Source organism: Mus musculus, chromosome 19 (assembly GCF_000001635.26).
Source record: "Mus musculus strain C57BL/6J chromosome 19, GRCm38.p6 C57BL/6J".
NCBI lineage: Eukaryota > Metazoa > Chordata > Mammalia > Rodentia > Muridae > Mus > Mus musculus.
Genome location: NC_000085.6, coordinates 3,322,093 through 3,350,059, shown reverse-complemented (window position 1 = coordinate 3,350,059; position 27,967 = coordinate 3,322,093). Strand labels below are relative to the sequence as shown.

General features: G+C 50.1%; 1 protein-coding gene across 6 annotated transcripts in view; it reads right to left on the bottom strand.

Moving 5' to 3' along the window:
* Positions 1-27,734, bottom strand: part of Cpt1a (carnitine palmitoyltransferase 1a, liver) — a 63,410-nt gene extending 35,676 nt beyond the window's left edge. The window contains exons 1-2 of one of the 6 annotated variants that reach the window (XM_011248602.3): positions 27,584-27,734; positions 718-871 (exon numbers count right to left, since the gene is read on the bottom strand). In XM_011248602.3, the coding sequence (XP_011246904.1) occupies positions 718-871; positions 27,584-27,645 (216 nt within the window). In that variant the 5' untranslated portion in view covers positions 27,646-27,734. Of the gene's footprint in view, positions 1-717; positions 872-8,187; positions 8,209-16,244; positions 16,267-24,319; positions 24,743-25,366; positions 25,390-26,685; positions 26,760-27,583 lie in introns of those variants that run through there. The other 5 variants (NM_013495.2, XM_006531654.3, XM_006531655.3 and 2 more) reach the window with 5 other exon arrangements.
* Positions 27,735-27,967: the final 233 nt, after the last annotated feature.

Genomic DNA, 27,967 nt, shown 5'->3' with positions numbered 1-27,967 from the left:
AGCAAACCCCTGGCATCCCTGATGCCAACCAAACCCTAAGAAACCTAATAAAACCCAACAGACATGTCTGTGGTTCAGCACCAGGGAGGACAGAGGCAGAAGAACCAGATATACAAGGCCATCCTCAGCTACATGGAGAATTTCAGGCTAGCCTGAGCTACCTGAGAACTTTTCTTTAAGCAAATAAGACACAAATTCATTAAAGTTTGAAAATAATCCTCTTCAGTAAGGTGCAAGGAATCCAGCTGAGGGGCAGAGGGCAGGCCTGTGTTCCTATTTGGACACTGACTCCCCATAAGTGGGCCCCCTGCTCTGGCATCAGGTGCTTGGCCTGTTTTACATTAATCTGATGAGCTCCAGTTGCCTTCCAGGGCATGGTAGCATAGGCTTGTTATCCCAGCACTTGGGAGGCAGAAACAAGCGGATCTCTGTGAGTTCAAGGCCAGTCTGGTCTACTGAGTGAGTTCCAGGAGAGTGAGGGATGCAGAGAGACTGTGTCTTAAAAAACAGAAGCAAACAAACAAAAAGCCCAAAACCCAACAATAAGAAGGAGCTATGAAGCGATGAGGCCATTTTATATATCTGTGTCCTCCACAAGCCTTAGCCAGCACTGAGACCACTGCTCTGTCAGAGACCCACCTAAGACACATTCCTTCTTCAGCGGGACCCAGGGAGGTGCATGCAAGCAAGTGCTGCAGAGACGATCAACCAACTAACCTTGAATCGGATGAACTTCTTCTTCCAGGAGTGCAGCCCTGACAGGCAGATCTGTTTGAGGGCTTCATGGCTCAGGCGGAGATCGATGCCATCAGGGGTGACTGTGAACTGGAAGGCCACAGCTTGGTGAGCCTCTGCCATCTTGAGTGGTGACCTGGAGGAGGGGCAAGAGATGGCTTTGAGAAGCCTGGCACCAGGAAGCAGCAGGAGAAGACACTCTCGAAGTGAACCCTGTGGCCCAACAGACTCATGCTCAATAGATACAGTTTTGCCCCTCACACCACACACCTCACTGTGTAGCTCCCAACAGGCCTGCTCCATTTAGAGACCCGGGGTGATGGTGTGGGCTCACCAACCCTCTCTACCTATCCCACAGAGCCACACCTCCACTGGCATTCTCAGCCAGCATGGCAAAGGACATTGGTGGCCATGCATTGACCTGAACTGCAGAGATGGCAGCTTCTTGCAGCTCATCCCCTTCAGTTTTTGTGAAGACACCTGGAGTAGCCACAAACACGCCCCCAGTGGCCCTGAACCCTGGCCTTCAGACAGGACCACTGCACCTCCAGCTTTGGATGGTGCTATAAAGACTCCAAGTGGGGTGGTGAGATAGCTCGGCTGGACAAGCTCAGTCCTCCAAAGACTGACAAATGTGAGCTCCATCCCAGAATCCAGGAAAGGTGGAAGGAGAGGACCGACTCCACAAAGTTGTCCTTTGACCTTCACAACAACACTGTGGTGTGCATGCCCTGCCCCACCCCCACGTAATAAATAAAAATGCTTTTAACACTGGTTGTGGTGATGTATGCCTTTAATCCCAGCACTTAGGAGGCAGAAGAAGGCAGATTTCTGAGTTTGAGGCCAGCCTGGTTTACAGTGGAAGTTCCAAGACAGCCAGGACTACATAGAAAAACCCTGACTCAAAAAAACCAACAAAAACTTAAAAAACAAAACAAAACAAAACCCAACAAGAAAAATGAAAAAGACTCCACTAGCACCCTACAAACTGCACAGACACCCTCTGGTCCTGATCCTCTGAGGCCAGTCCTAAAGTCAAACTGGTCTTAAGCACCCATGTATGGGGCCTTCGTCATCCCTGCACAAAACAAGGCCTCTTCTGTACTTTGCCCAACTCAATACAGTAAATCTTAGAAATCTACAGGTGCTATCTCAATACCTGTCATGTGTGAAGCCCAGGTTAGATCCCCAACCCCCCAAAATAAGAGGATCTGGAGCTGAAGAGATGGCTTGGCTGGGAACAATGTTTCCTGCTCTTGCAGAGGACCTGAGTTCAATTCCCAGAACCCAAGACAAGCAGCTAGCTCACTGCCATCTATACCTCCAGCTCCATGAGATCTGATGCCCTCTTCTGGCCTCTGTGGGTACTACACTCACATGCACATACACACAGTGTACACTAATACAGGTAAAAAATAGAACAAGAGGGATCTACAATGCATTCTTTCCCTCTCTTCTTCATTTACTCCTGTTGTCTTCAGAATCAACAGCTTCCAACCCCCTCCACACTCAGTACAGCAGACGTATCACCCCTTCCTGGCTTCCCTCACTCCCCAGCACTGCCTGAGGTATCCCCTCTTCTGAAAGTGTGCAATCCCTCTGTTTTCCAAAGCTGTTTGTTACAAAGTGTGTGTCCAAAGTGTGTGTATGTGTGTGTGTATCTATATATACACACACTTTGTATATACTATATACATATAAAATGTGTATACATATATGTATTTGTATACACACAAATATATAAAAGATACAAGGTAAAAACTATGCAGAACAATAATAAAATCAAATTTATGGGTATGTTCTCATCAGATAGTAACTTTCCTACTGAGGCCCAGATAGTCTGAGAAACCTGTCAAAACCAATAGGTATCAGGACTAGAGAGATGGTTTAGCTTTTAAAAGTACTTACTGGTCTTACAGAGGACCTGTCTTTAGTTCCCAGCATTTAAATGGTGGCTCACAACCATCTGTATCTTCAGTTCCATAGGATCACACACTGTCTTCTGTCTTTCCTAGGTACGACTTATATATGCTGCATATTTATATGCATGTAGGCAAAACACTCAGATTTTAAAAAAAACTTTAAATATGTGCCTTTTTAGAAAATCAGCAGTCAGGGTTCTAGGCTGTAGCTCAGATAGAAGAATGCCTGTTTAGCTTGCACGAGCCCTCGGTGTGATGCTTATTATTGTGTGTGGTAGTACATGCCTGTAATTCCAGCACTCAGGAGATGGAGGCAAGAAAATCAGGAGTTCAGTGTTATCCTTGGTTATATCGAAAGTTAGAGGCCAGCCTGGGCTACATGATATCAACAAGCAGAATTGGGGATGTAGCTCAGTGGTTGGATCATTTGCTAATGTATGTGAGGCCTGGGTTTTAACCCCAGCACTGCAAAAGAAATTATAAATAAATAAGTAAATAAATAATACACACACACACACACACACACACACACACACACACACACACATCAATACAACTCAAAGATATCAACCAAAGCTAGCTGTGTGTGGTGACATGCACCTCAGGAGGATGATTGCCACAAGTTTGAGGCCAGCTTGAGTGATCTACCAGCTTAAGCTGCAGAATGAGATGGTATCAACTGTCAATCACTTGTCCATTCAACAAATACTTGCTGTCTGCGTCCCGTGAACTCAAGAGGTGAGGAACTAGACCCTCGCAGAAACGACCCTTCTGCCCTCCTGTGGCAGAGCTGAGAGGCAAAGAGCAAGCAATGCCTACATAGTAGTTAGAGAAAGAGGGCCAGGCAGGACACCACACAGCTCAGCAGGCCACTCTGAAAAGGAGAGCAGACAGCCCTGGCCCAGTGTGGTGCTAGTGAAGATGAAGATGCCACCCTAATGAACAGGTCTGAGACCTGTGAGCTGGACAAGCTGATCAAAGGGACCCTCCAGCCTTGAACTATTGTGCTCTGCGGAGCCATTCCTGGGGTGGCAGGAGCAGACATCAGACAATGCACCTGTGGGCCTGCTGTGTTGGAAATGGCACAGTGTCATCTAGGACACCTAGGTGGGGCGGCTAGGGACAGGTGGATGTGGGAGGAAGAGGACAATGCCTGTGGGTGGCACACCTGGAAACTGGCCTTTGAGTGCTGTTCTGACCTCAGAAAGGTTGAGGTGGAGACAGCCTGGTACTGAAGATAATTTAGAGCCCAAGGGAAGTTCCTGTGTATCTACATCCTGTGACAGGCAGGAAGAGGGCAACAAGGCCTAGCCATGGTGAATGTCTACATTTGGCATCAATCTTGGCAACAGAGCTCTGTGGCTGGCCACCTGGCCAATCTTTTATACAACCTCAAGGGTGAGCCAGGCACAATGGCTCATACTCTGTAATCCCACTAGTTATAAGGCAGAGGCAGGAGTATTGTTTCAAGTTCAAAGCCAGCCTGTGGGCTCAACAGTGAATTCCAGGCTGGACTACAGACAGATCTTGTAGCAAGAACAAAAACAAACGAACTCAATAAATACATTAATGAACTTTTGAAACACCGGGGAACTATTTCGATGCAAACTTTTCTGTATGTGTATGTGAGTGCACATGCGTTCGTGGGTGTGCATACCTGCAGGCCTGAGTTCAACACGAGATGCATTCTTCTGTGGCTTATAACCTTACTGTTTGGAGGCAAGGTCTCTCACAGGACCTGGAGCACGCTGACTGGCTGAGTGATCCGTGAACCCGAGGAACCTCCTGCTCCCACCACCAACCCCAGCACTGGAAACTGACCTGCGCTTCTGTTCTCAGCACTTTCCATGGATACTGAGGCTCAAACTCAGGCCCTCAAGCCCAGCCTGCACTTTACCCACTGAGTCATCTCCCCAGCTCACAAGGGGGTTGTTAACAGCAGTGGATTAAACACAGTGTTGCAATTAATTCTATCCAAAGTCATGAACCCCATGTTTGCCCGGAAACCAAACCTGGTCTCAGGACAATCATGGGGCCTGGGAATATTTATGGTGTCCTTTCCAGGGTGAAATAGCCCTGTCACATGACCTGAGTCTAATGTTCAGAACCACCCGAACCTACCAGGTGTGACGGCACAAGCCTATAAACCTAACATTATCGATGTAGAAGCAAGAGGCTCTTCAAGGTTATCTTTGGCTACACAGTGAATTCAAGACCAGCCTGGTCTACATAAAACCCTGCCTCCAACAGACTAAAAAGACCTGCCTAAACTTAATAAAGGCCTTAATAAAGGCCCCCGATAGCAGGCACTCCTGCTGCTCCGTGGGCATGCATGAACAATGCACTCTGCCCTCACAGCCTCCCTGCTTCAAGTCATTAAGCAGGCACTGGTGCCAGAAAACATGAGCCTGAGAAACTCAGGCCTACAGATCTAATGAGGCGGCCACAGCCTCCATGTTGGCTTCACAGACTAATTCAAATTCTCTGACTGCTTCCAGAAGTACAATCAAATCACAGCACATACTACCCACAGGAATGGCTAGAATGCAAACAATGAGTGACAGGTGCTGTCAGAGGGAGGAGAGAGATCAGGAGCTCTCCCCCACCCCACCCTGTCCCCTACCTACGCCACTGTCAAAGAAATGTGACAGGTTCAGGTCATTCTGGAAGACAGCCTGTCCTTTCCTGAAAGGCTAAGCATAAAGCTAATTCCAGGCTAGCCTGGGCTACACTAAATGACCATCATCTCAACAACAACAACAACAACAAATCAAAACTAAAACCCATGGAACCCAGCAACCTCTCCTTGGCTAAGCTAACCCCAACAAGTTCTCAGGAAAACCTACACACACACACACACACACACACACACACACGTTCACAATGCTCATGACAGACAAAATTACAGCAGGAGAGGAAAGTACAGCCAGCCCCTTCCACAGAGGAAGAGCGTGGGTAAACTGATGCAGCCACACACCAGGAACATGACTCTATCCTAAGAAGGACAGCAGCACCAACACACGCAGTGACACAGATGATAGCATGGCACCAGGGTCTGGGGACACAGCAGAGGGTTCACCTTACACATACATGGTGCAGGGTTCCATCCCAGCGACACATGAACACAGCATGGTGGCACTCTCCTGAGGTCAGAGCACTTGAGAGAGGAGGTGGGAGGATCAGATGTTCAAATCATCCTTAGCTAGAAGTTAGCCTGAGCTACAGGAGACCCTGTCTCACAAAACCAAGACAAACCAAACCAGCATGGCAGGAAGCCAAGGAAGCCAATGTCTCACTCCATTTACATGACGTGTCCAGAACAGAACAAACCTACAGAGAAGGAAAGACCAGAGCAGCCAGGGACACACCAGGGGAGGCTGGATGAGGCTAAGAAGGAGTATTTGGGAGGGTTGATAAAAATGTTCCCTAACTGGTTACAATGCTACACAGTGGCACGTTGCTGTGAATAAATCAAAGATCACCAAAACACACTTTAGATGGGTGAATTCCTTCTGTGAATTCTCCACCGTCTTAGGATTCGGCTGCTTCAATGAAACACATGAACAAAACAAGCTGGGGAGGAAAAGGTTTATTTGGCACAAGCGTCTGTATCACAGTACATCATCAAAGGAAGTTGGGATAGGAACTCACTCCAAACCTAGAGGCAGGAGCTGATGCAGAGGCCACAGTGCATGTTGTTTACTGGCTTGCTCTGCATGGCTTACTCAGTCTGCTTTCTTACAGCCCAGGGATGGTACCACCCACAATAGGCTGGGGCTGGGCCCTCCCCCATCAATTACTAATTAAGAAAATCCCTTATAGCCTGGTCTTATAGAGGCATTTTCTCAACTGAGGTTTCCTCCTCCCTCTCAGATGACTGACTATACCCTGTGTCAAGTTCATATAAAACTAGCTTAGGCACACCTCATTGAGGTTGTTATTTAAAAATATAGTCTCAGAGACTCAGTCATTAAGAGAGCTTACTGCTCTTCCCGAAGATCTGAGTTCAGTTCCCAGAACCCTTATCAAGCAGCTCACAACCACCTGTAATTATAGTTCCAGGATATTTGATGCCTTCTTCTGGCCTCTATGGGCACTGCACTTATGTGGCACACACACATACACACATACACACACACACACACACACACACACGTGCGCGTTACATACACAAATAAATAAAGAGAAATTTAAATTGAGCTTCTCTTCCTAGATGGCTCAGCAGCCACTGGTTGCTCTTCTAAGTGACCTGGGTCAGATTCCCAGCACCCATATGGTAGCTCACAACCATCTGTGACCCCTGTCCCAGGGGATGTGATGCCTTCCTCTGGTCTCCCTGGCCACCAGACACTCCACTCACATGGTGCATAGCTGTGCATACAGACAAACTATCCAAACACAGAAAAATAAATAAATTTTGCCGGGCATGGTGGCACACGCCTTTAATCCCAGCACCAAGAGGCAGAGGCAGGTGGATTTCTGAGTTCGAGGTCAGCCTGATCTACAAAGTGAGTTCCAGGACAGCCAGGGCTATACAGAGAAACCCTGTCTTGAAAAACCAATCAATCAATCAATAAAAAATAAATTTTAAAAATTGATGCATAAACTTATCTTTTTTGTTTTGTCTTGGTAGTTTGAGTCAGGGTCTTTATATGTAGCCCTAGTTATCCTGGAACTTACTCTGTAAACCAGAATGGTCTTGGACTTCCAGCGACCCCTCTGCCTCTTTCTCCCCAGTACTGGGATTAAAGTGTGGGCACCACCACGCCCTGCTAAACATATCACTTAGGGGAAAAAAAAAACCAACCCTGTCTCAGCTGGGCATGGTAGTTCACATCTGCAATCCCAGACTCTGAGTGGTTGAGGCAGGAGGTTTGCTGTGAAACCTACAGAAGTAAGAAACTGTCTTTAAAAAATAAACAAACAAAGAAACAAAAAACAGAACAGGGAGGTGGTTCAGTTGTGAAGCACCTGAAGAAAACAGCCCGAGTTGGGTCCTAATCCTGCTCTCTGAGGACACTTACACTCATGTGCACACATGCGCGTGCACACCCCCCCCCCAAATTTCTTTTAATTAAAAGGAAAAAAATTTGAAAGGAAAGGACTGACTTCCAGAGCTGTCCTCTGCCCTCCATACATTATGGTGCATGCATCCCCACTCTCTCTCACACACATCATGTACACAGTAATAGTAAACTAAAATTTTGTTTGTTTGTTTGTTTTTTGTTTTTTGAGACAGGGTTTCTCTGTATAGCCCTGGCTGTCCTGGAGCTCACTCTGTAGACCAGGCTGGCCTCGAGCTCAGAAATCCTCCTGCCTCTGCCTCCCCAGTGCTAAACTAAAATTTTTAAGTGGAAAGAAAACTGACCACTGCTAAGACAATTGACCTCTGACCTCCACATGCACACACATGAAGGCACGCATACACATGAATATACTGCACATTCACAAAGAAAAAACTGTGAAGAAAGAAAGGAAAAAAAGGAAATGTCCTCTCACAAAACACAAATGTTGTCTTCTTAACACTTACACTTAAGCATCAAATCCATCTCTGGTCACACAGTTGCGGCCATCAGTGTGGAAGGAGTGGCTCTAGCAGGCCACCCCACCACTGTTCCCACCAAGGCTTCATTCAGAACAAATATCACCCTCCAGAACTAAGTAATTTTTCAGGGATCCCCTGGTGCGGTAGGACAGATACCAAAGCATCTGCAGACAGCTCAGACTGTTAGGCGCGTCCCTTGCTGAGCGGAATGAAGATCTGAGCTCAATCTACAAAAAAAGCCAGGCACAATGTAATCCCAACACTGGGAGGCAGACACAGGAGGATCCCTTGGGCTCACCAGCCAGCCTGCTTCAACCCTGCCTCAAAAAAACAAGGCAGACTGTGCAAGGAATGACAATCACGGCTGACCTCTGACCCACACGAATCCCAGCATGGATTCCATGGCACCTAGGGCTTGGGTGAGGAAGAGTGGGCAAAGCTTCAGTGAGAGCCCGGAAAGGTGGGCAGTGACCACAGGAAGCCCCATCCTCTGAGCTCTTCCTCTGTTCAAGTCTATCGTCTCCCCACAGCTCTGAATGTACCCACACAGCTGTCTGTTCAGTAAGCCAGAGCTCTCATGGATGCTAAGCAGAACTGGGTGCCCATGCTTGCTGTGAAGTAAGCACTTGCTCCACCCACGTACAGCACAGCAGACTCCTGCAAGTGGAGTCAGGAGGGAGGGGAAGGCAGCTGCAGCAACCCAAGCTCCCAACTCCCATCCCATGCCCACTTCTTGTGTATCCATTTCCTCCAAAACACCCCATCATGCAGGCAGGCTCCTTAACAAGGGTAAACACCTCCAGGAAGTCCCTGAAACTGACCAGATCCACTAGGCACTCACTGACAGAGAAAGCAATAAAAGCGGTGGGTCCCTCTGAGACTAGCCCAACAACAGAGCTGCTACTAAGACAAAGACAAGACAAGCTTCAAAGAAGCCTCTAGAGACCAGCTGCCTAAAAGAAGCAGAAACCAGCCAAGCTAACTGATAGAGGTTTAGACTAACCGAGGCTCCTGGAAAGAACTCTCTCCAATGTGTGAGGGGCCATCAGTGTGTGCAGTGTGCTCTAAGTTCCCAGCTTTGTGGGCTGTCACCCATGCTGGGGTGTGCCTTGGGAAGGCAGCTGTCTTTGAGTAATTTCTGCTCCAGTAAGGAATCCCTCCCCTATATTCCCGTAAATACCTCTCCCCGCCAAAAATCACTGTTTTGCCCAGTTGGGCTTTTGTGGCCTGATCTGGATTGAGTTCATGTGTGTACATACGCCACTCTCCACTTTGACCAGACCCAATGACACCTGCTGGTCGGGATGCACGCTGGTCCTGCCATTCTCTTCCTGCCCTGGAGACCACACCCCACACCTGGCAGAAACTGCCACCTGCAGCTCCCTCCTTTTCAGGTGGGCACAGATGTCCCTGTGGGAGGCTCTGTGACCCCAGAAACAGTAGTCCCAGAGAGTCCCAACCCAGTCACCACAGTTCTGCTTAGTAAACCTGATCCCAGGCCCGTGTGGGGAAGGCTCTCTTCATCCCTGACTCAGAGCCAGCATCCCAGAGGCCCTCGAGGGAAAGTAACCGTAGGCAGGGTGTCTCACGTTTTGACTTTCAACAGAACATTACTTATCTACAACAATCAATCAAGTTACGAAAAAGAAAAAAGGAAAAACATCCTGGGCCAGCAAGATTGCTACCGGGGACAGGTGCATGCTGCCAAGTCCTGCCCACTCACAGTCAATTCCCAGAATATACGGGTGGGTGGGATAAGCGAACCAACCCCTGAAAGCTGTCTTCTAACCTCTACTCAATGCTATGGAGCATGTGCTGGGCTGTTTTCATAGCCTTAGCTGCATGTGCCCCACAGGCTGCGGGTCAGACACCCTCGGTCCCCCTCACCTACCATTTGAAGCCACTGTGGTAGAATGAGTAGCTCTCTGCAAAGCACCAAAAGCGAGTTCACCCTCAAGCGTGGGATTGGAGGCCTGGTGCACCTGGCAGAGCCGGCTGGATGTGTGGGGAGAAGGTACTGGGGTATACACAGTCCCATGGAGGAAGCAAAATGCCCACAAATCCAAGGAGCTTGCAAGAGTTCCCCCAAAGCCTCCATGAACTTGGCCTTAACTGAACACTTCCTCAAATGCTCAGTTATAAAACACAACACATACAGGTCAGTACAGAACTTCACCTGTGTACCTGCTCCAGCAATGGCCTGTTGGTGACACAGACCTATGGCAATCTGGTCCTCTTCAATTAATAATACAGCACCCCCCAACCCCCAGCCAAAGGCGAAGAGACACCTTGCTGTCCTTATAGCAGTCTAACCTTATAGGGTTAGGGCAGTCATTTGTTCATCCTAGTTTGATGCCTGGCTTGGTGGCCAGAGCTGCCCCGTGGCACAGGCAGGCCACAGACACACAGAGCCCCGCCTGTCACCACGCAGTGTAACGAGAAGGAAGACAAGGCCTGCAGACCACAATGCCACCCACAGGACTGCCCTCTGGCACACAGCACAGGCTGCTGCTCTGTTGTACAGACTGAGGATGTCACCCAGGGGCCACCAACTGCATGACCAGCCTGCAGCAGGAGCCACCACAATTCGCAGGAATGGGTGGTCAGAGGGAAGAGAGGGAGAAGCGCAGCAGCTTGAGTATTATGAAGAGATGGGACTGGAGACTCGAGGGTGGAGAGGAGTCGCCTGTTGTGAGTGGCCAGCCCTGCCACCTGAGCTTGTTACAGGTCCCAGCTTGCTGCTGTTAAGGGCCAAGTCTGAGTCAATGGCTACCCAGTGGCAGGGGCCGGTGTTTCTATCCTTGACTCATATTACCACTAGAGGACATGGGCAAGTTCCTAGTTGGGACAGCCATAGGGGACCATAAGGCTGACCAAGGGCTGTGCAGAACTGGCCCTGCCCCTCATTGGCTACAGCACTCTGGAGAGCTGGCCCTCATGGTGTGAGAGTGGGGAGAGTTGACTCTGGCAGTGGACTCACGAGAGCTAGCCCCGTCCCTCACCAGCTGCAGCCCTCGGGAGAGCAGGCCCTGCCCCTCCCCTGGACAGCACAGCAGAGCTGGCCCTGGTGGTGGGAGCACAGGTGAGCTGGTCCCCTGAGGGTAAGAGTGGAGTGGGGTGGGGATGGGGGTGGGGGTGGGGGAGAGCTGGCCCCACGTTGCCAGGAGGTGATGTGGTTTTGGCCGTGATGCACTTCCCTCCTCTCTTGCCACCTGTGGCAGTTGGGAGAGCTGACCACAGGGCTGTGAGAGCAGATGAGCTGGTCCTGCCCCTCACCTGGACAACACAGAAGGGCTGGCCCTGGTCAAGAGTGTGTGGGTGCTCCAACCCTGAGGACAAGAGCAAGGGGGGGAGGCAGGCTCTGCCACTTGTCTGCTGGGAGATGGCAAGGATGCGGGGGTGATGCCTTCCCTCCTTCCCTTACCATCTCAGCAGTTAGGGTAGTTAGTTGGTCCCTAGGGATGAGAGTGGGAGACCTAGCTCTGCACCCTCACTGGCTATAGCACTCGGAAGAGTGGGCCCTGCACCTTGCCTGGGCAACTCAGTGGAGCTGGCTCTGATGGCAAAGGCAAGGGGGAGCCAGCTCCAAGAGTGTGAGAGCGGGAGAACTGGCCCTGCCCCCTTACTGGTTGCAGCCCTGGGGAAAGTGGGCCCTGCACCTTGACTGGGCAGCACAGTGGAGCTGGCTCTGAAGGCATGGGTGTGGGTGAACCAGCCTGAGGGCATAGCTCTGCCTCCTGCTGATGGTGGCATTGGATGGCTTAGCTGAAACAATGCTGGAGAACTTGCCCTAGTGGTGCTGGTGAGGAAGAGCCAGTGTGCTGACCATCAGCTCAGCTACTGCCCAGGCCCAGACCCAGGGCACTGAATTGGCCCACCCCAAAATCTGTATCATCTGTCAATCGCTGGGATGCATGGAAAAGCTGGTACTACTGATCCAAAGGTGCAGAACCTCCACGACACAGGGTAACAACAGCATAACCTGGAGGAGACCCAGTGAGGACCCAGTATTGATGGTGTCACAGAAGCCAGACACTTCCAATGACTCCTTGTTGCAAGGGAATATGTGTGGACAGACGGATATACTGTGGGACACACTAACACACTACAGCTTATGTGATGAGATGTTTTTTCTATTGTGTGTGTGTTATTTTGGGGTTACAAGGGCTGACCTGAGGGGACAGGAAGATGAGTGGGACTGGGGTGCACAGTGTGAAACTCACAAAGAATCAATAAAAAGTAAAAATAAATAAATAAGAACACCTCGGGCTGGAGAGGTGGCTAGGTAGTTAAAAACACACTCTGTTCATGCAGAGGACCCAAGTTCAGTTCCCAGCACCAACACTATGAGGCTCAATAGCTGCCTGAACTCCAACTCCAGAGGGCCCAATGTCTTCTTCTAGGCTCCAAGGCCACTGCAATGCACATGATACACACACGCAGACATTTCAGACACCTCTTCCCTGGAACCCTGGGCTTCTGAGCAGCCATGGGCTACCTGTGTGAGTGTACACATTTGTACATGCAAGCATGTATGTGCATGTGGTCCACAAATCTTGCCGTATCCCCCATTCTTCTTTGGTGTGCCCTTGCCAATAGAAAGCCAATCCATTCCCCAGCTGGCACCTGAGGCCGGAGAGTAAGAGCCCTGACTGCTCTGACTCCCACTCTCCCTTCCCACTCTCCCTTCCTGCCATCACACCCTGCCCAGCCTGGGCACAAGGCTGCATTCTTGTGTCTACCAAGCTGGGAACCTGACGTCCTGGAAGAAAGGCCCTCGGGGCCAACTGTCCCAGCCATTCTGTCTGGCAAGCCAGCTGTGCCTGGATACAGACCACTGACATTGGGCAGCTGCTTCCTCCCTTCCAAAGGCTGTTGCAGGGAGGGCCCGGCAGACCTCCATGGTGGCTCCATGCAGGGGGCACTAAAGCACTGCCTTCCCACAACCAGTCCTCGATTACACAGGCCAGGCCCACCACATTGTCTGCTAGACCTCCAGCCCCGATCTCTGTCTGCACTAATAGGAGCTTCTTTGGCTCTCTTTACCCTAGGAGCTAGCCAGGGCCCCTGTCCCTAACCAGACCTCTACAACCTGTGCATGTGATCAGATGTTACAAACCCACCTTCCAAGACCCAAACTACAGAGACTGGACATCAGCCCATCTCTCAAGCTGCACCCTCTCGACCTGACCTCTCCCCTACTTGGCCTGCCTCAGTGGGGCACACAGGAACCATCAGTTACCCAAAATAATCTCCCTGCCTCTGCTTCACTCACCCAGGCACAGAACCCACAGAGGAAGGAGGTGTGTTAGCCCACCAGCACCTCCTCAACCTGCACCCTTCTTTGCCTGGGTATAGACTCGGCTTTTCAGTGCCCCCCCCCAACTCCCCGACCTCTATTACTGCTCACAAGATGTCCCAAGTGCCCCATGAAGCTCTGCTTTGTATATTCCCCCAGGGGCTGAGCCATCACAGCACCAGGACCACAGGGACTATACCTGTAGGGCATGCACCTGGGACCCAAGTTCAAAGAGGGCCACAAGAGCACACACTGGACAGAAGCATGATGGAGACACATGGGCACAGAGAGAAGGGCTTTGACCTGCCCTCTGCCACTCACTGTCCCTCCCAAGCTGCTCAGCAAGGACAACTCAGTGTCTACACCAGACTGGCCTTGACCTTGTGGCTGCCCTCATATTGGGATTACAGTATATATAACCACCACACCTAGCTTTAGCCTTTGGATTAGAAATCAAAACCAGAGGAAAAGGGTTACATGGGACACACCCTGTAGGGTAAACACACGGACAGCTTCAACCCAGAAGCAAGTCTGGCCAGGTACACAGGAAAGGCCCCTCTGGGATTGTTCCTAACACAACACAGTGTCTTGCCCTGTGTCCTCACAATGGCTCAGGGCAAAACTGCAGGTGGTTTCTGTGACAGAAACCTCTACCCTAGCCCAGGTCCCAGGAGGACATGGCCAGGGATGCACCCACAAGGCCTAGAGTTAGACACGGACAGGAATACACCCACAAAGCCTAGAGTTAAAACCTCCGTTAGGTGTATGACTAGGCTTGGTTTCTGGTGTCAGAGAGAACACAAAGATGCTCCCGTGGAGACCTGTGCTCTTGCTCTGCCCCAAGTGGCAGTGTTAGTGTGGTGGGTGACTGCTCACTCCCAAATCCTACCTGCCAACTTCCTTGTCGCAGGTGTCCCCATGCTTCCAGGCCCAACCCTGCCTACATACCAGCCTCGAACCTCACTTGCCAAGGAGGAACTCCCAAAGAGGGCTACTTTAGTCTCCTAAGCCCCTCACTGCAATGCAGAACAAGAGACCTCCACCAAAAACTAAGGACACATATTAGGTCTGGTGCTTAACTGGCACCTGCTTGCTATGTTGTATCTCTGCCTGCACTATGCTCTTGGTGTGTGTGTGTGTGTGTGTGTGTGTGTGTGTGTGTGTGTACCTGAGATCAATCCTGGGTGTTGTTCCTGAAGGGCCAAGCTTCTCTCCCTGGCTAATTCAGCGAGGCTGGTTTGGCTGGTGGTGAGCCCCAGAGGTTCTCCTGAATTCACCTCTCCTGAGCTGGGGTTGCAACTGTGCACTGCCACACCTGACCTTTCTTGGGTCCCCACGCTTGCAAGGCAAGCACTTCACTGTCTGTTCCATTTCCTTAGCCCCTACTGGGTCATACCTGTTCTTACCTTCATCACAGTTAGCCCCCTCAGGACCCGGTTTTGGACAGCTACTGACTTCACATTCCCAAAGCACAGAGATGCACAAGATGGCACTCAAGCACTCACCTCTGCTCTCTGGCAAAGGATTCCCCCTTTCCAAGCCGTGTCTAATCACCCCCCCCCCAATAAGCTGAAAGCTTTTCAAAGACCCCAAAGCTTAATGCTCTTGATCAAATCATGAGAACCCTGCAGGCTGCAGCACAATTACCTCTGCCACAACTGTCTTCATTTTTTTAATTTGTCTTTAGTATTGTTCTAGTGTTTGTGCATGGAGGGGGTGGGGTGGGGTGGGGACACACGCTACTGAGCATGTGCAGAGGCAGTGGACAGCTCTGTGGAGTCTCTTATCTTCTACATGTATGTGGGATCAGGGAGTTGTCTCAGGTCACAAAGCTTGCGCAGCAAGCACTTTATCTGCTGAGGCTTCTTGCTGACTTGAGACTGTCTTCATTTTAATAACATGGCTTGGTGTCAAGCGCCAGTCCTCTGAGCTTGGCTGATGGACTTATCTACTGGGCTTGCTTTCTCCACAGTCAAGCCGCCTGCATCAAAACCATTTCACCTCTGAGGTCAGCCCATGAGCCCTAACGATGGCCATGCCACCAAGCTGCCACCCCACGACCAGGCCCTCTCAGCCTCTCTGCTCTTCCTGTAGCTCCCCAGGGCTGCAGAGTTGAGAGGCAGTCAGCTAGGAAAGGAGGGCGAAGTTCAGGAGAGGCCCAGCACACCGCCAGAAACTGGCACATGCCAGAGAAACTGCAATGAGAAAACCGTGTCCACCATATAAATCAAACAATAAGACCTACCCAGGGATGACAGGCTTCTGAGTAACTGAATTATGCAAATGGATTCTGGGCCCCAGGGAGTATTGCAACACAGCCCTGCAGCCCACAGATGGGGAGCCAGATAGGTCGGTAGACAAGACAACAGGCAAGCAGGTGACTCACCGTATACTAGCATGGATGGTTAGCAGGCTTGTTTTCATGGCCAAGAAGGTGTGGGGTTTGCCTAATAACTGCTTGGCACAAACCAAACAATGCCCTCCCTATTTTGTGCATGAATGCCTGTGTCCAAATCGGTGTCCATCACTCTTTACCTTATTGTTTGAGAAAGGGTCTCCCTCGGAGCCCAGAGACCGCCGATGTGGGGAGGCTGGCTAACCAGCGAGCCCCAGGGTTCCTCCGGTCTCTGTCTCTAATCCCAGGGTTAGCATTACAGATATGCACCACTGCTCCCGGCTTCTTATGTGGGCCCTGGGATCCGTACTCAGCTCCTCATGCTTGCACGGCAAGCACATAACTCACCGAACCGTATCCTCATCCCAAGCCTTTTCTCTTCTTCTTCTGACAGGGTCTATGAGGGAGGCCCTGCCTGGCCTGAGACTCACAGATTCCACCTTCTGCTTACCAAGTGGAATTAAGGGCATGGGCCACCTGCCGGTTTTATTATTATTATTAATTTGTTTCTCATCCATCAGCTTGTTAAATTCTAACTACAACTCTAATTAATGAATCCCCGGTTGTCCCCATTCACTGACGAGGAAAACAAGACTCAGATGTCAAACGCTTGCGTAAGGTCATAGCTAGCCAACTGTAAAGCAGGAATCAGGTCCAGGCTCAGCTCCAGTGGGCATGTCCTTACCTTCCAAAGTGCAGTAGCAGCTGTGACAGCAAAGGCTAGCAAAAGATTCCTGCAGTTGCAACACACACCAGCTTACGTCACTGCTGTAGCCAAAATGATAGATGGTAGCCAACAGGAAAACTTGATTACTACAAACTCGGACCAAGGCTAATGACTCTTATCAGTGTGACCTAGGTGCCCACCAGAATCACATCATTCATTGCCAGGCAGACACAGGCTCTGCCTGCAGCTCTAATCCCTCACCAGCTGTCCATCTTGACTAGCAGTAAACAACCTCTGGAAATCCTGAGAGAAAGGGTTACCCACAGGAAGTGGCACCTTAACAGAATTCTAGGCAGGACATCCAGGAACATGGCAGGCATCCCTCACAAGGAACAGCACCAGGCTGATGAACCCTGGGCCTTGCCCCTGGACAGATGCTGCTGCTGGGATCTAACTTCTGGGAGCGCTCTGCTCCGCTAAACAGAAATGGCTGTAACTTAGAGAGGCTGGGCATGGTCGAGCATACCACTCAAGAGCCAGAGGCAGGTGGAGCTCTGTGAGTTCGAGGCCAGCCTGGTCAATAAATAAGTCCACGTTAGCCAAGGCCATTACACACACACACACACACACACACACACACACACTCCTGTTTCAAAGAAAAAAAAATACTATTGGATGGATCACAGGACCCCCAATGGAGGAGCTAGACAAAGTACCCAAGGAGCTAAAGTGATCTGCAACCCTATAGGTGGAACAACATTATGAACTAACCAGTACCCCAGAGCTCATGTCTCTAGCTGCATATGTATCAAAAGATGGCCTAGTCAGCCATCACTGGAAAGAGAGGCCCATTGGACTTGCAAACTTTATATGCCACAGTACAGGGGAATGCCAGGGCCAAAAAGGGGGAGTGGGTGGGGAGGGGAGTGGGGGGGGGAGGGTATGGGGGACTTTTGGGATAGCATTGGAAATGTAAATGAGGAAAATACCTAATAAAAATATTTTTAAAAAGACAAATACATGTGAGCTTCTCTAGGATGAAAGAAAGGTTTCAAAGCCTTATATCTAAGTTCTGTAAATCACTTCAAATCTAAAATAAACAAGAAAGACTTGGTAGGGGTAACCTTCCTTTCAAAGAAAAAAAAAAGAAAGCCGAAGAGTAACTGCAGATGACACTGCCTGTGGCCTCTGGGCTACATACACATGTGAAATGCGCACACATCAAAAATAAAAAAGAGACTTAAAAATCTGAGTACAACTGCTATACCCAAATAGAAATGAGACCTTTGCACCTTGTGCCTTCTGTGGGCTGGCTTGGGGTATGAGGAAGGTGAAGGAATGTCTTAGTAGATTTACAGTTGCTGTAACAGAGTTGCCAAGGGTGGGTACTTTATAAAGAGAGTTATGGGTCTCATAGCTCCAGAGACTGGAGAGTTCAGGATCACTCCTTCTCGGTGAGAGCCTTATGCTATGTCCTGGGATGGGAGAAGGCACTGGAGGGGTTGGAGCGTGGGCAAGAGTGGAAGAGTGTGGAGGAGAGAAAGCAGGCCCAAGGCACTGTACCTATGAGAATTAATCCAATCTAAGAACGAATCCAGACCAAGACACTAGACCCTGCTTGAAAGACTCCACCTTGGAAACTGTCACATTGGCTACCAGATTTCAATTTGTTGTTGTTAACTTACTGTATAGGTGGAGAGGTCACAGGAACTCACCCTGAAAGGTTAAATTTGGAATTCATGCCTGAACAGTCTTCATTTGCATTATGTAATTTAGCCCTAGGTGACTTTCCCACATCATGGCATATCACCATAAGCCATTTGTGCTGTTTGGCTGAACACAATAGTTCAGATCAGGTTAGAAAACAAATTCTGGTCTATGGCCATATCATTCTATTTTATTATTAATTTTTTAAAAAAGATTTATTTATTTATTTTACATATGTGAGTACATAGTTTGCTGTCTTCAGACACACCAGAAGAGGGCATTGGATCCCATTACAGGTGGTTGTGAGCCACCATGTGGTTGCTAGGAATTGAACTCAGGACCTTTGGAAGAGCAGTCGGCTCTTAACCGCTGAGCCATCTCTCCAGCCCTGGCCATACCATTTTAAATGGTCTGATTTTTAAAAGAAGCTAAGCAGGGTTAGTTTTTGGATGGTAAAAGTAAGATTTCCATCTATTTTCTTTTTTTTTTTTAATCTATTTTCAATTCAGTCTACATTCCCCCAAAATAACAAGAGAAGTCCCGCCTACCACACACTGTAAAAACCCATGCTAGACAGGATGCCGAATCGTTCCAGCTCCAGCACTTGGGAGCTGAAGACAACAGAATCAGGAATGCAAAGGCTCTGTGGCCATAAAGCCAGCTGAGGCTACAGAGACCCTGCCTCCATTTAAAATGATAACAATAATAATGAAATAAAAGCCGGGTGTGGTGGAGCTTGCCCGTAATCCGAGCAGGCAGAGGGACTGCTGTACATTTGGGGCCAGCCTGGTCTACATCTCCAGTTCTAAGCCAGCTAGAGCTACTTAGTAAAGAAAAGTTCAAAGTAAAGCAAAATCCAATTTAGGCGACTGCAGCACATCATTAAGAAATGGCAATCAGAGAAATGTGACACATGGGGAAGCCAGCAGAGGACACACTTCTAAGGGAAGTAGCCACGACTGGGGACATGGCTTAGTTGACAGAGTGCTTGTCTAGCATGGGGTAAGTCCGAATGACCCTGCATCTCTAACACCACTAAAGCAGGCTTGGTGGCACAGACCTGTAATCCCAGTACTCAAGAGGGGGAGGCAGGAGGATCAGATTGTCCTCAACTACATAGTGAGTTCAAGCTCACCAAGCATATCTAAGACTCTGTCTCAAAAACTGCAAAACAAAGTAACAAAGAGGACCAGCAACATGATTCAGCAGGAGAAGGCTCTTGCTGCCAAGTCAACTGAGTTCAATCTTCAAGAGACCCGCACAGGAGAGGAAGAGAACCAAGTCCCACAAACTGTCCTCTGACCTCCCCACAGGTCACACACACACACACACCTCTGCCTCACAATACCAAAACAACAACAACAACAACAACAAAACATGTAAAAATTTGTAATAAGACGTGAAATACACTTTAACAAGGCTAACAGTCTACCCCATCCATTCTGAAACAGCACATGGGTCCAATCTTGCCAGAACAGGATGCCAGCCTGAACTCTTGACTGCCAGGAAGTGGCATGAATCTGTTAGCTCAAGAAAACTGAACTTCTCCTCATACCACTGTCCCTATACACGTTCCCAAATCCTCAGGGACTGTTCTAAACATCCTGTCTATGTTTGTCACCTCAGCAACCTGAGATCTGACCACCAGAAAACCCGCCCGGGTGCAGTCCTGACACTGGCGTCTAGAACCTGTATCTACAAATGTTTTGATGTGTGGGGCAGGGGTCACATGCCACAGGCCACCTCCAGGTAGAAAATGCTGTTAGGTGGGGCTGGAGACATGGCTTAGGGCTTAAGAATGTCTGCTGCTTGCACAAGTTCGTCAATAATCCTCATAGCCAGTCTCCATGCAGTGGGAAAAAAAAAAGGAAAAAGCACGGAGTCCATTCAATCTACTGCTTGTCTGTCACACCTTCACACCTTAACAACATAATGTCCTGTGAAGGGCTTCTGGTCCTCCTCACAGTTGTGGGTCATGCTGAAGTCACCCAGACTCACATGGAAGATGGCACTTCACCTCATTAGCCCCAGGAGAAGATCCAAAGTCAACCTTCTAAATTCACTTTCCATGGGATGTGTGGTGTTTTCAGGCATCAGGGACCAGGCTAGAGGGAGGCTAAGAGTGCCTGAGGCTCTTCAGAGGAGTGAGCACAGCTCCTAGTGCCTCTGCAGCTTATAACTGCCTGTCTCCAGCCCCTGGGGAGCTGATGCCCCCAGCCATCGGAGGTGCGCACACGGAGATGCATAGCATACTCGTAAATAAAAAAGTTAAAAATGTAAAAAGCACTGTGTGTGGTGGTACACTTTAATCCCAGCACTCTGGAGCGAGAGACAGGTAGATATCTGTGAGTTCAAGACTAGCCTGGTCTATGTAGCAAGTTCCAGGCTAGTAAAGGCTATATACATAGCGATCCTAAAACAAAACAAAGAACAAAAAACAAAAAACAAAAAAGATGAATAAAATAAATCCTTTTTTTATATAAAGTTCACGATTTTGCATAGGTCATACTGCGGGAAGACAAAGCCAGCCTCAAACCTAGAGATCAGCCTATCTTTGTCACCTGAATGCTAAGACTGAGGTCTCACTCCTTAATGGAGTCTCCTGGGACTCAAGGGACACAGGAGAGCAGGTATCAGAGCTGCCATTTGACAGAGAAGGAAATGAACACCCAGACATGCCCGCACTTCGATATCAGTCTAAGTCTGCATATATAGAGGTGATGGCTGCCACTAAGAGCCCTGCTCTATGACAGCAGGTGAGAGAGTGGCTACAACACAGATCTGGGTTCACTTCCAGATCTGCAGCTCACTGACAAACATCAGCCTCTCTCCTATGCTTTATCAGCACAGGGCAGAACAGACTGCCTCAGCTCCCATCAATCGAAGGATACTAGAGTGTGCAAACACAGAACGTGTTCTTTAATACAAGGCCACACTCTGTTATCCCACCAGGAGCCTGAGCAGTCAACACCTGTCCTTCAAGAAAGTGGGTGTCTGTCCTGGCTCTATCCCCCAAGGCCCACCCAGCTCAATGCTTCAGGGCGAGCATATGGTACCTCAGCCTATCTTCTAACTGACTAACATGGGCAGCTCATTCATATCTTTTCAGAATACCTTCACAGGCCCGCAGGACGCAATGGGCTCCGGGGCTGGACCTTCCTTGTAGCATTTCCAGGAGCAGCTGCTGGAAGCTAGGGGTGAGTATGTTAATAAACCAGCCAGTTTCATAAAGGGCCAAGTTTTTATCTGAAGTGGAGCAAGAGGATCACAAGTTCAAAGTCATCCTGGTCTACATAGTGAGTTTCAGGCTAGCCAGGACTACAAGGGGGATAGGGTTGTGGGGAGTTACTCAGTGTCCCTGTCCTGTAGACATACGAATATCCCTTCAGGCCATGATAACGAGGCTTGTTGAATTCTCTTTTCATGGCTTTACCCAAAGCCAAGGAAACCCTAAAAGAAGAGAGGTGGGTGTGGACGTGGTCACTGCAGAGAGCATGTGGCCTGGATGGGGACAGAGATGTCAGGCAAGTCATCCCAGAGCCACGTACCATGGAAGCACACTGAGCTAGGGGCCCAACCACTTCCTCTAAGCCCTCCCTCTCGGGCATTAATTTCTAGGGGTGTAGCCAGTGAAACTTCCAAAAGGCCCTCACCCCCTTAATATCAGTAGGCTGGTTCAGTCCAGCGGAGAAAGGGCGCCCCAAACCTGTCCTTCCTTCAGCAATGATTTGCAGGCCTGCATAGGGTCAGGGAGACTGAGGAAGACAAATTCTAGTGGGACTTAAGAAACAGAAGTGAGACTCAGCTCCTTGGACCACACATGGAGGAGGAGGAGACAGAAAGAGTATAGATGACCTTTGTTTTCCTAAGTGCCACAGCCAGTGCACAACTCCAGTGCACAGCACCAGTGCATTCACACCAGTGCACAGCACCAGTGCATTCACACCAGTGCATTCACACCAGTGCACAGCACCAGTGCACAGCACCAGTGCATTCACACCAGTGCATTCACACCAGTGCACAGCACCAGTGCATTCACACCAGTGCACAGCACCAGTGCACAGCACCAGTGCATTCACACCAGTGCACAGCACCAGTGCATTCACACCAGTGCATTCACACCAGTGCACAGCACCAGTGCACAGCACCAGTGCATTCACACCAGTGCATTCACACCAGTGCACAGCACCAGTGCATTCACACCAGTGCACAGCACCAGTGCACAGCACCAGTGCATTTACACCAGTGCACAGCACCAGTGCACAGCACCAGTACATTTACACCAGTGCACAGCACCAGTGCACAGCACCAGTGCATTCACACCAGTGCATTCACACCAGTGCACAGCACCAGTGCATTTACACCAGTGCACAGCACCAGTGCACAGCACCAGTGCATTCACACCAGTGCACAACTCCAGTGCACAGCACCAGTGCATTCACACCAGTGCACAGCACCAGTGCACAGCACCAGTGCATTCACACCAGTGCACAACTCCAGTGCACAGCACCAGTGCATTCGCACCAGTGCATTCACACCAGTGCACAGCACCAGTGCATTCACACCAGTGCACAGCACCAGTGCACAGCACCAGTGCATTCACACCAGTGCACAGCACCAGTGCATAACTCCAATATATATCACCAGTGCATTAATACCAGTGCATACAGTATTTTGTCTTGTTTTTGAGACAGGTCTTATGTAGTCCATGCTAGCCCTAAACCAGGTACATCACTGATGCTGATCTTGAACTACTAATTTTGTCTCCACCTACTAAGGACTGGGATTATAGGCATGGACAACCCAGCCTAATCCGGTCTTTGCTGGGTTTGGTTTGGTTAATTTTGTTTTTTGAGTCAAGGTCTCACTATGGAGTCACGGAATCCTGCCTCAGCACCATCCCCCAAACCCTAGGATTATAAGTGTTTTGTACCACACCAAGCTTCTCTTACATTTCTACCTAAATGGTCGGTGTGCAACACTCCTCAGAGGCAAGGTCAGTAGCCATCCTATTTCCCAACCTTCTAAAGTGGCAGTTACCCAGGTGTCGGGGCGCGAAACGGGCAGTGTGCCTGCTGCTATTAACTTCCGAAAAACATTCCTGAAGGTCAGAACAACTCGCACAAAAAGGGCAAAGGGTGGGCACTTCTCAGAACCAGGCTGCCACGTTACCTCAACAGAGCAAAGCTGGCCTTAGCCCAGGGCCTGTGGGGACCCAATGTCCGCCTCAATATTTGCACGGGGTTCAAGGTGAAGAGTACAAAAGGCAACAGATATTTGAAATCAACAAGGAGAACTCACTCCTTGTGTTAGGTAAGAGATTAAAAAAATAAACAAACTTTGCAGTCTAGGTTTGGTTTAGAGACAAGTTCTTGTGTATCCCACACAGGACTCCAACTCACGGATGGTGGTAGCTGGCCTTAAGTCCGGCTCTCCTCTGTCCACCTCCGAAGAGCTAGATGGTACAGGTACACACCATCACAGTCCTGAATGAACTGCTCACAGTGGTGGCCTTTGCAGTAACTACTGAGTAAGTAGGTGACTGCATCGCACCCCATTTTTGCCTTTCTAATTTTGCACAATATGCTTGTATTGCTTTTTACTTAAAACAAAACCATGTATCTTATTTATTTATGGTGGCGGTTGAGTGCACACTATAGCACGGTGTGCAGAAGTCGGGATCATTTTCACCCTTCGAGTTAGGGTAGTCAGGCTTGGCAGCAGGCTTATTTTCCAAACAACAAAAATTCTTGCACTAAGAGCTTAAATTGGCATTAATTCAAGTGTGCAGTAATCCTTTTTAAGCCTACTAGGCGCGCCACCGCCACCGGCTTAAAACCCCACCTCCCTTTTTCTTCTTTCCCGAGCTGAGGATGGATCTTTGCCTATTCCCAGGCTGTCCCTTAACTCCCAGATTCGAGCGACTCTCCCTCCTTCAGGGGACTGTCCAGTCTGCTAAACACACTTTAAAATTATCCACCTTGGACTACCATTTTATTCTAAACTAGTTCAAATGCAGACTTCCACCAGCTTTAAGACTCGGGCCTACCGGTAAATATCTATGAAGAGTGACTGAAGAGTGACTAAACATATTTTCTAACCAAAAAAAAAAAAAAACCTTCAAACGGTCAAAGTACAGGAAAGTCGCGTGGCTCTAGCCGCCTGCAGATCCAGACTGCAAGTTCAAGGCGCTGGGGAAGGGAAGGGCACTAACAACAGCGGCTTCCCGCCCCGCCCCTTCCCCTACCCAGCCGGGTCACGTGACGGCTGAGAAAAGTAGGGGAAAGGTTACGGGTGCCCCGCCCCCGTGCTGGCGCGTCCGGGGCGCTCGGATCCTGTTCCACCGGCCGAGCCCACGCAGGCCTTCCGGAGCGACGCGTCGCCGCTGCCATCCCGGAGTCACCGATCCGCTTTGTCCGAGGACAGCTGTCGCATACAACAAAACAGCCAGCCGGCACCGTGCCTCGAAGGGTTTCGCTGCGAAACCCAAGGGGAAAATAAAGTAAAAATTGCAGCGCTTTTATGAATGGGCAAAATGGGCAAGAGGAATCAGGGTTGGCTAAACCCCGGCCAGCGCCCCAAACTCCCGAGAGAATCAGGCCTGCCGGTTTCGTGACCACTGGGTCAGGGCCAAGCGCAGCGGCGGCGGAAGGGAGGCGTTCCACCCCTCATCTGCAGTCAGGTGGCTTTCTAGCTCAAACTCGAAAGGTTTTGTCTTGTGCAGGAAGCCGCTTCGGCCACTTTTGATACAAAACCTAACCGGAGCTTGATTCCAAAGACGGTTAAGGAGTTCAAAGCCGGGCGTGGTGGTGCTCGCCTATAATCACCGCACTTATGGGTGGGTGCAGGAAGGAGATCGGGGGTTCAAAACCAACCTTGGGTACAGAGCAGGCTGGAGGGCAGCCTGTGTTACATGAGATCCTATCTCATTTTTTAAAAGTAAATAAATAGATAAAAGAGAAAATTCAAGTGTAAGGTTAAGTCTAGCGAGGCTTTAGTTAAGAAAAGCAATAATTTACATGACAAAAGAGCTCCGGGTGCTGCAGCAAAACCAGTCTAGCCCAGGACTCTGAATGCGGACGCTGCCCAGACCTACCTACTACTCTGCACTGCCCCGGAGCAAGCACTGTCCTCCCCACACCACAGTCCTCTGCTTTAGGTCCTCACTGAGTCCTGAGTCGACCGACTAGGAAGGGGGTGGTGGTGATGTATGCTTGCTGGCACAAATAAAAGGCCAAAGCTGTGTTTTAGTCATTTGGCTTGTGGTTTTGACAGTGATAAACACGCTTGAATATCAGGAATGACCAGAAACCAGACGCCTGTGCAACAAAATGCTGTAACTAAATACGCGTTCCGAAAGGCTTCTAAACTCACTTTCATTTTATTTGCGAACTTCCAAAGTTAGCAGTTTCCGACTAAAATCTGTTTTTGGACAACTATTTAAATGCACGGAACGAGAGTCGGCCCAGAGCTGAGAGTACTGAGCTTGATTGTATGTAGCCTGGTTCACACTAGGAACTTTTTAACTCCTTAAAAACTTGAGCGTTCATCTGTGTTCTGTGACATCAACGAAAACCAGACCCGATTCACAATAAGATGAAGAAAAACGAAGGGTACCCGCTGTTACCGCACAGCCTGGTTGCCCAGACCGTGCTGTCCGGCTGTCCCAGGCCAAGTTCGCTCAGGCCAGGTCACGTGACGCCCCCACCCTCCCGGGCTCTGGTCCCGGCGCGACCTTGGGCAGTCTCTGACACCCACCTGCCCTTGAACCCCGGGCAAAACCGCGGTGAGGGGTGCAAAACACTTAAGTCTCTGCGCCAAGGGTGTGTCCCGAAGGCTATACTGCAGGGACCCGCACGAAGAGAGGGCACCGGCCACCTGCCAAGTCCCCTGTGCGAGCATCCTTCCTACTGCCGAGCCCGACCCTCACGGACCCCGAGAACCAATCCACCTGCAGAGTAGCGGGTGGAAAGAGCCTGGAGAACGCTCGGCGTCCACACTGGCCCCAAGCCACCCGCGGAGTGGGGAGTGAGCAGGGGTCAGAAAGGGAGTTGACACTCCTACTGGTCAGGGACCAAGGAGTCACGCCTAATCATAAGCATCTTTCACAGAGCAATGAAGACCCCAAACCCACGCGGTGAGTGAATCCACCGTGGGGCGGGACACCACGAGCCGAGGTCCCACGCGTCCCGAGTGGAGGCATTTTGCCCAGTCTGGGGACCAAGCATCTTTCCTCCCGTCCCGGGATCCCCCAGATCCGTCACTGCGCGGGGGAGGGAGTGCCCTCTGCTTCTCCAATGCGCGGCTCACGCGTACCCTACGGGCACAGTCTGGGTCTCCCTCCACACTCTTAAGAATGACACCCGCGCGCCCAGCCCAGGGCGGTGCCGCAGCGCTGCCCTCGCGGTGTCTTACCGAGTCTGCAGACGGCGGCGGCGGAATGAGCGAGCGGAGTCCGGGCCGGGGCGGGCGAGGCCAGGCTCACCGACGCGCGCCGCGGGTGATTGGCTGAGCCCAGCTGGGCTGCAGCGCGGGCAGGACGGGGCGGGGCCTGGACGGGGCGGGGCTGCGGGGAGGAGGTCAGTAAGGAAACTGAGGCTAAGTCCCGAGCTTGCCAACGGCAGACCTAGGACAACATTCCTTACCCTGAGAGCCTCAGTTTCTTCATATACAAAAGGGACCAACTCATTAAAGCCATGTCCAAAACAGCTCTTTGCACCATACTTGGCTTACACTCGCGGTTTACACTAATCCGCCCGTAAACTTCTCTGCAACCCTGCGGGAGTTATGCTGATTTTGCTCCAGACTTTTGGTTTGTTTGGTTGTTTGGTTGATTATTTTTTTTTTTAAAAAAGGGGAGTGGGACGCTTGGGGTGGTGTTGGGAAGAACGGCTTGTCTAACATCAGAGAATGAAGAAGTAAGCTCAGGTTCCAAGTTTGAGAACAGATGTTTGACATCCGGGGGCAGGTTGGCGCCAGAGGCCAACACACTCATAGTCTCCCTGGGATAAAATCGTCAGGGGGCGGGGGAACCCTCATCTGCGGAACAATTAGGGTGTGTGGGTAGCTCACAATGCCGTGCATTCCTTGCCTGTGTAAGGTCCTGGATTCAAGTCTCTGCGCCCAAAAGCAACGGAATCGAAGTACTCTTTGAACGCTGAGAACGAATAGGTGTCAATAGGGGAGTGATTGGAACCTCGGACAGAGTGGCTTCTGGAGGGGGATCGCTGGCAGCACACGGGGAACGAAGGTTGCAGGGTGAGTTGTGAACAGGGTGTAGAGAAGTCGGGCCAGACATGGCAAAGCACTCTACCCGCCAGATGGGGCGCCCTCCCAGGCTGCAGCTCCAGGCCCTGCGTGTAGCAAGCTCTCCATAAATGCGCTGAAGAAGGAAGAGTCGCAGCTCTGAGGTCAAGCACGCCTGGTCATGGAAGAGCCCTGTTTGCCTCCATCTTTCTCTGCCTTGCCGTGGAAGGGTTCCATAGAGAAAATGAAAGTTCCCCTTGATCCCGCCCCCAACTGTAGTTAACTGTTGCTGTATCTCATCTCCCCCTACACCTCTATTATTTAAAAGGACAGGCGATTGTTGGGTGTAACTTTGAGATTTTTAGTTTATGTGAAGGGACTCATAGAGAATCGGGGTCTTTCACTTGCCTTCATTGTTCTGACACACCCAAACGCCTTCCATCTTCTTAAG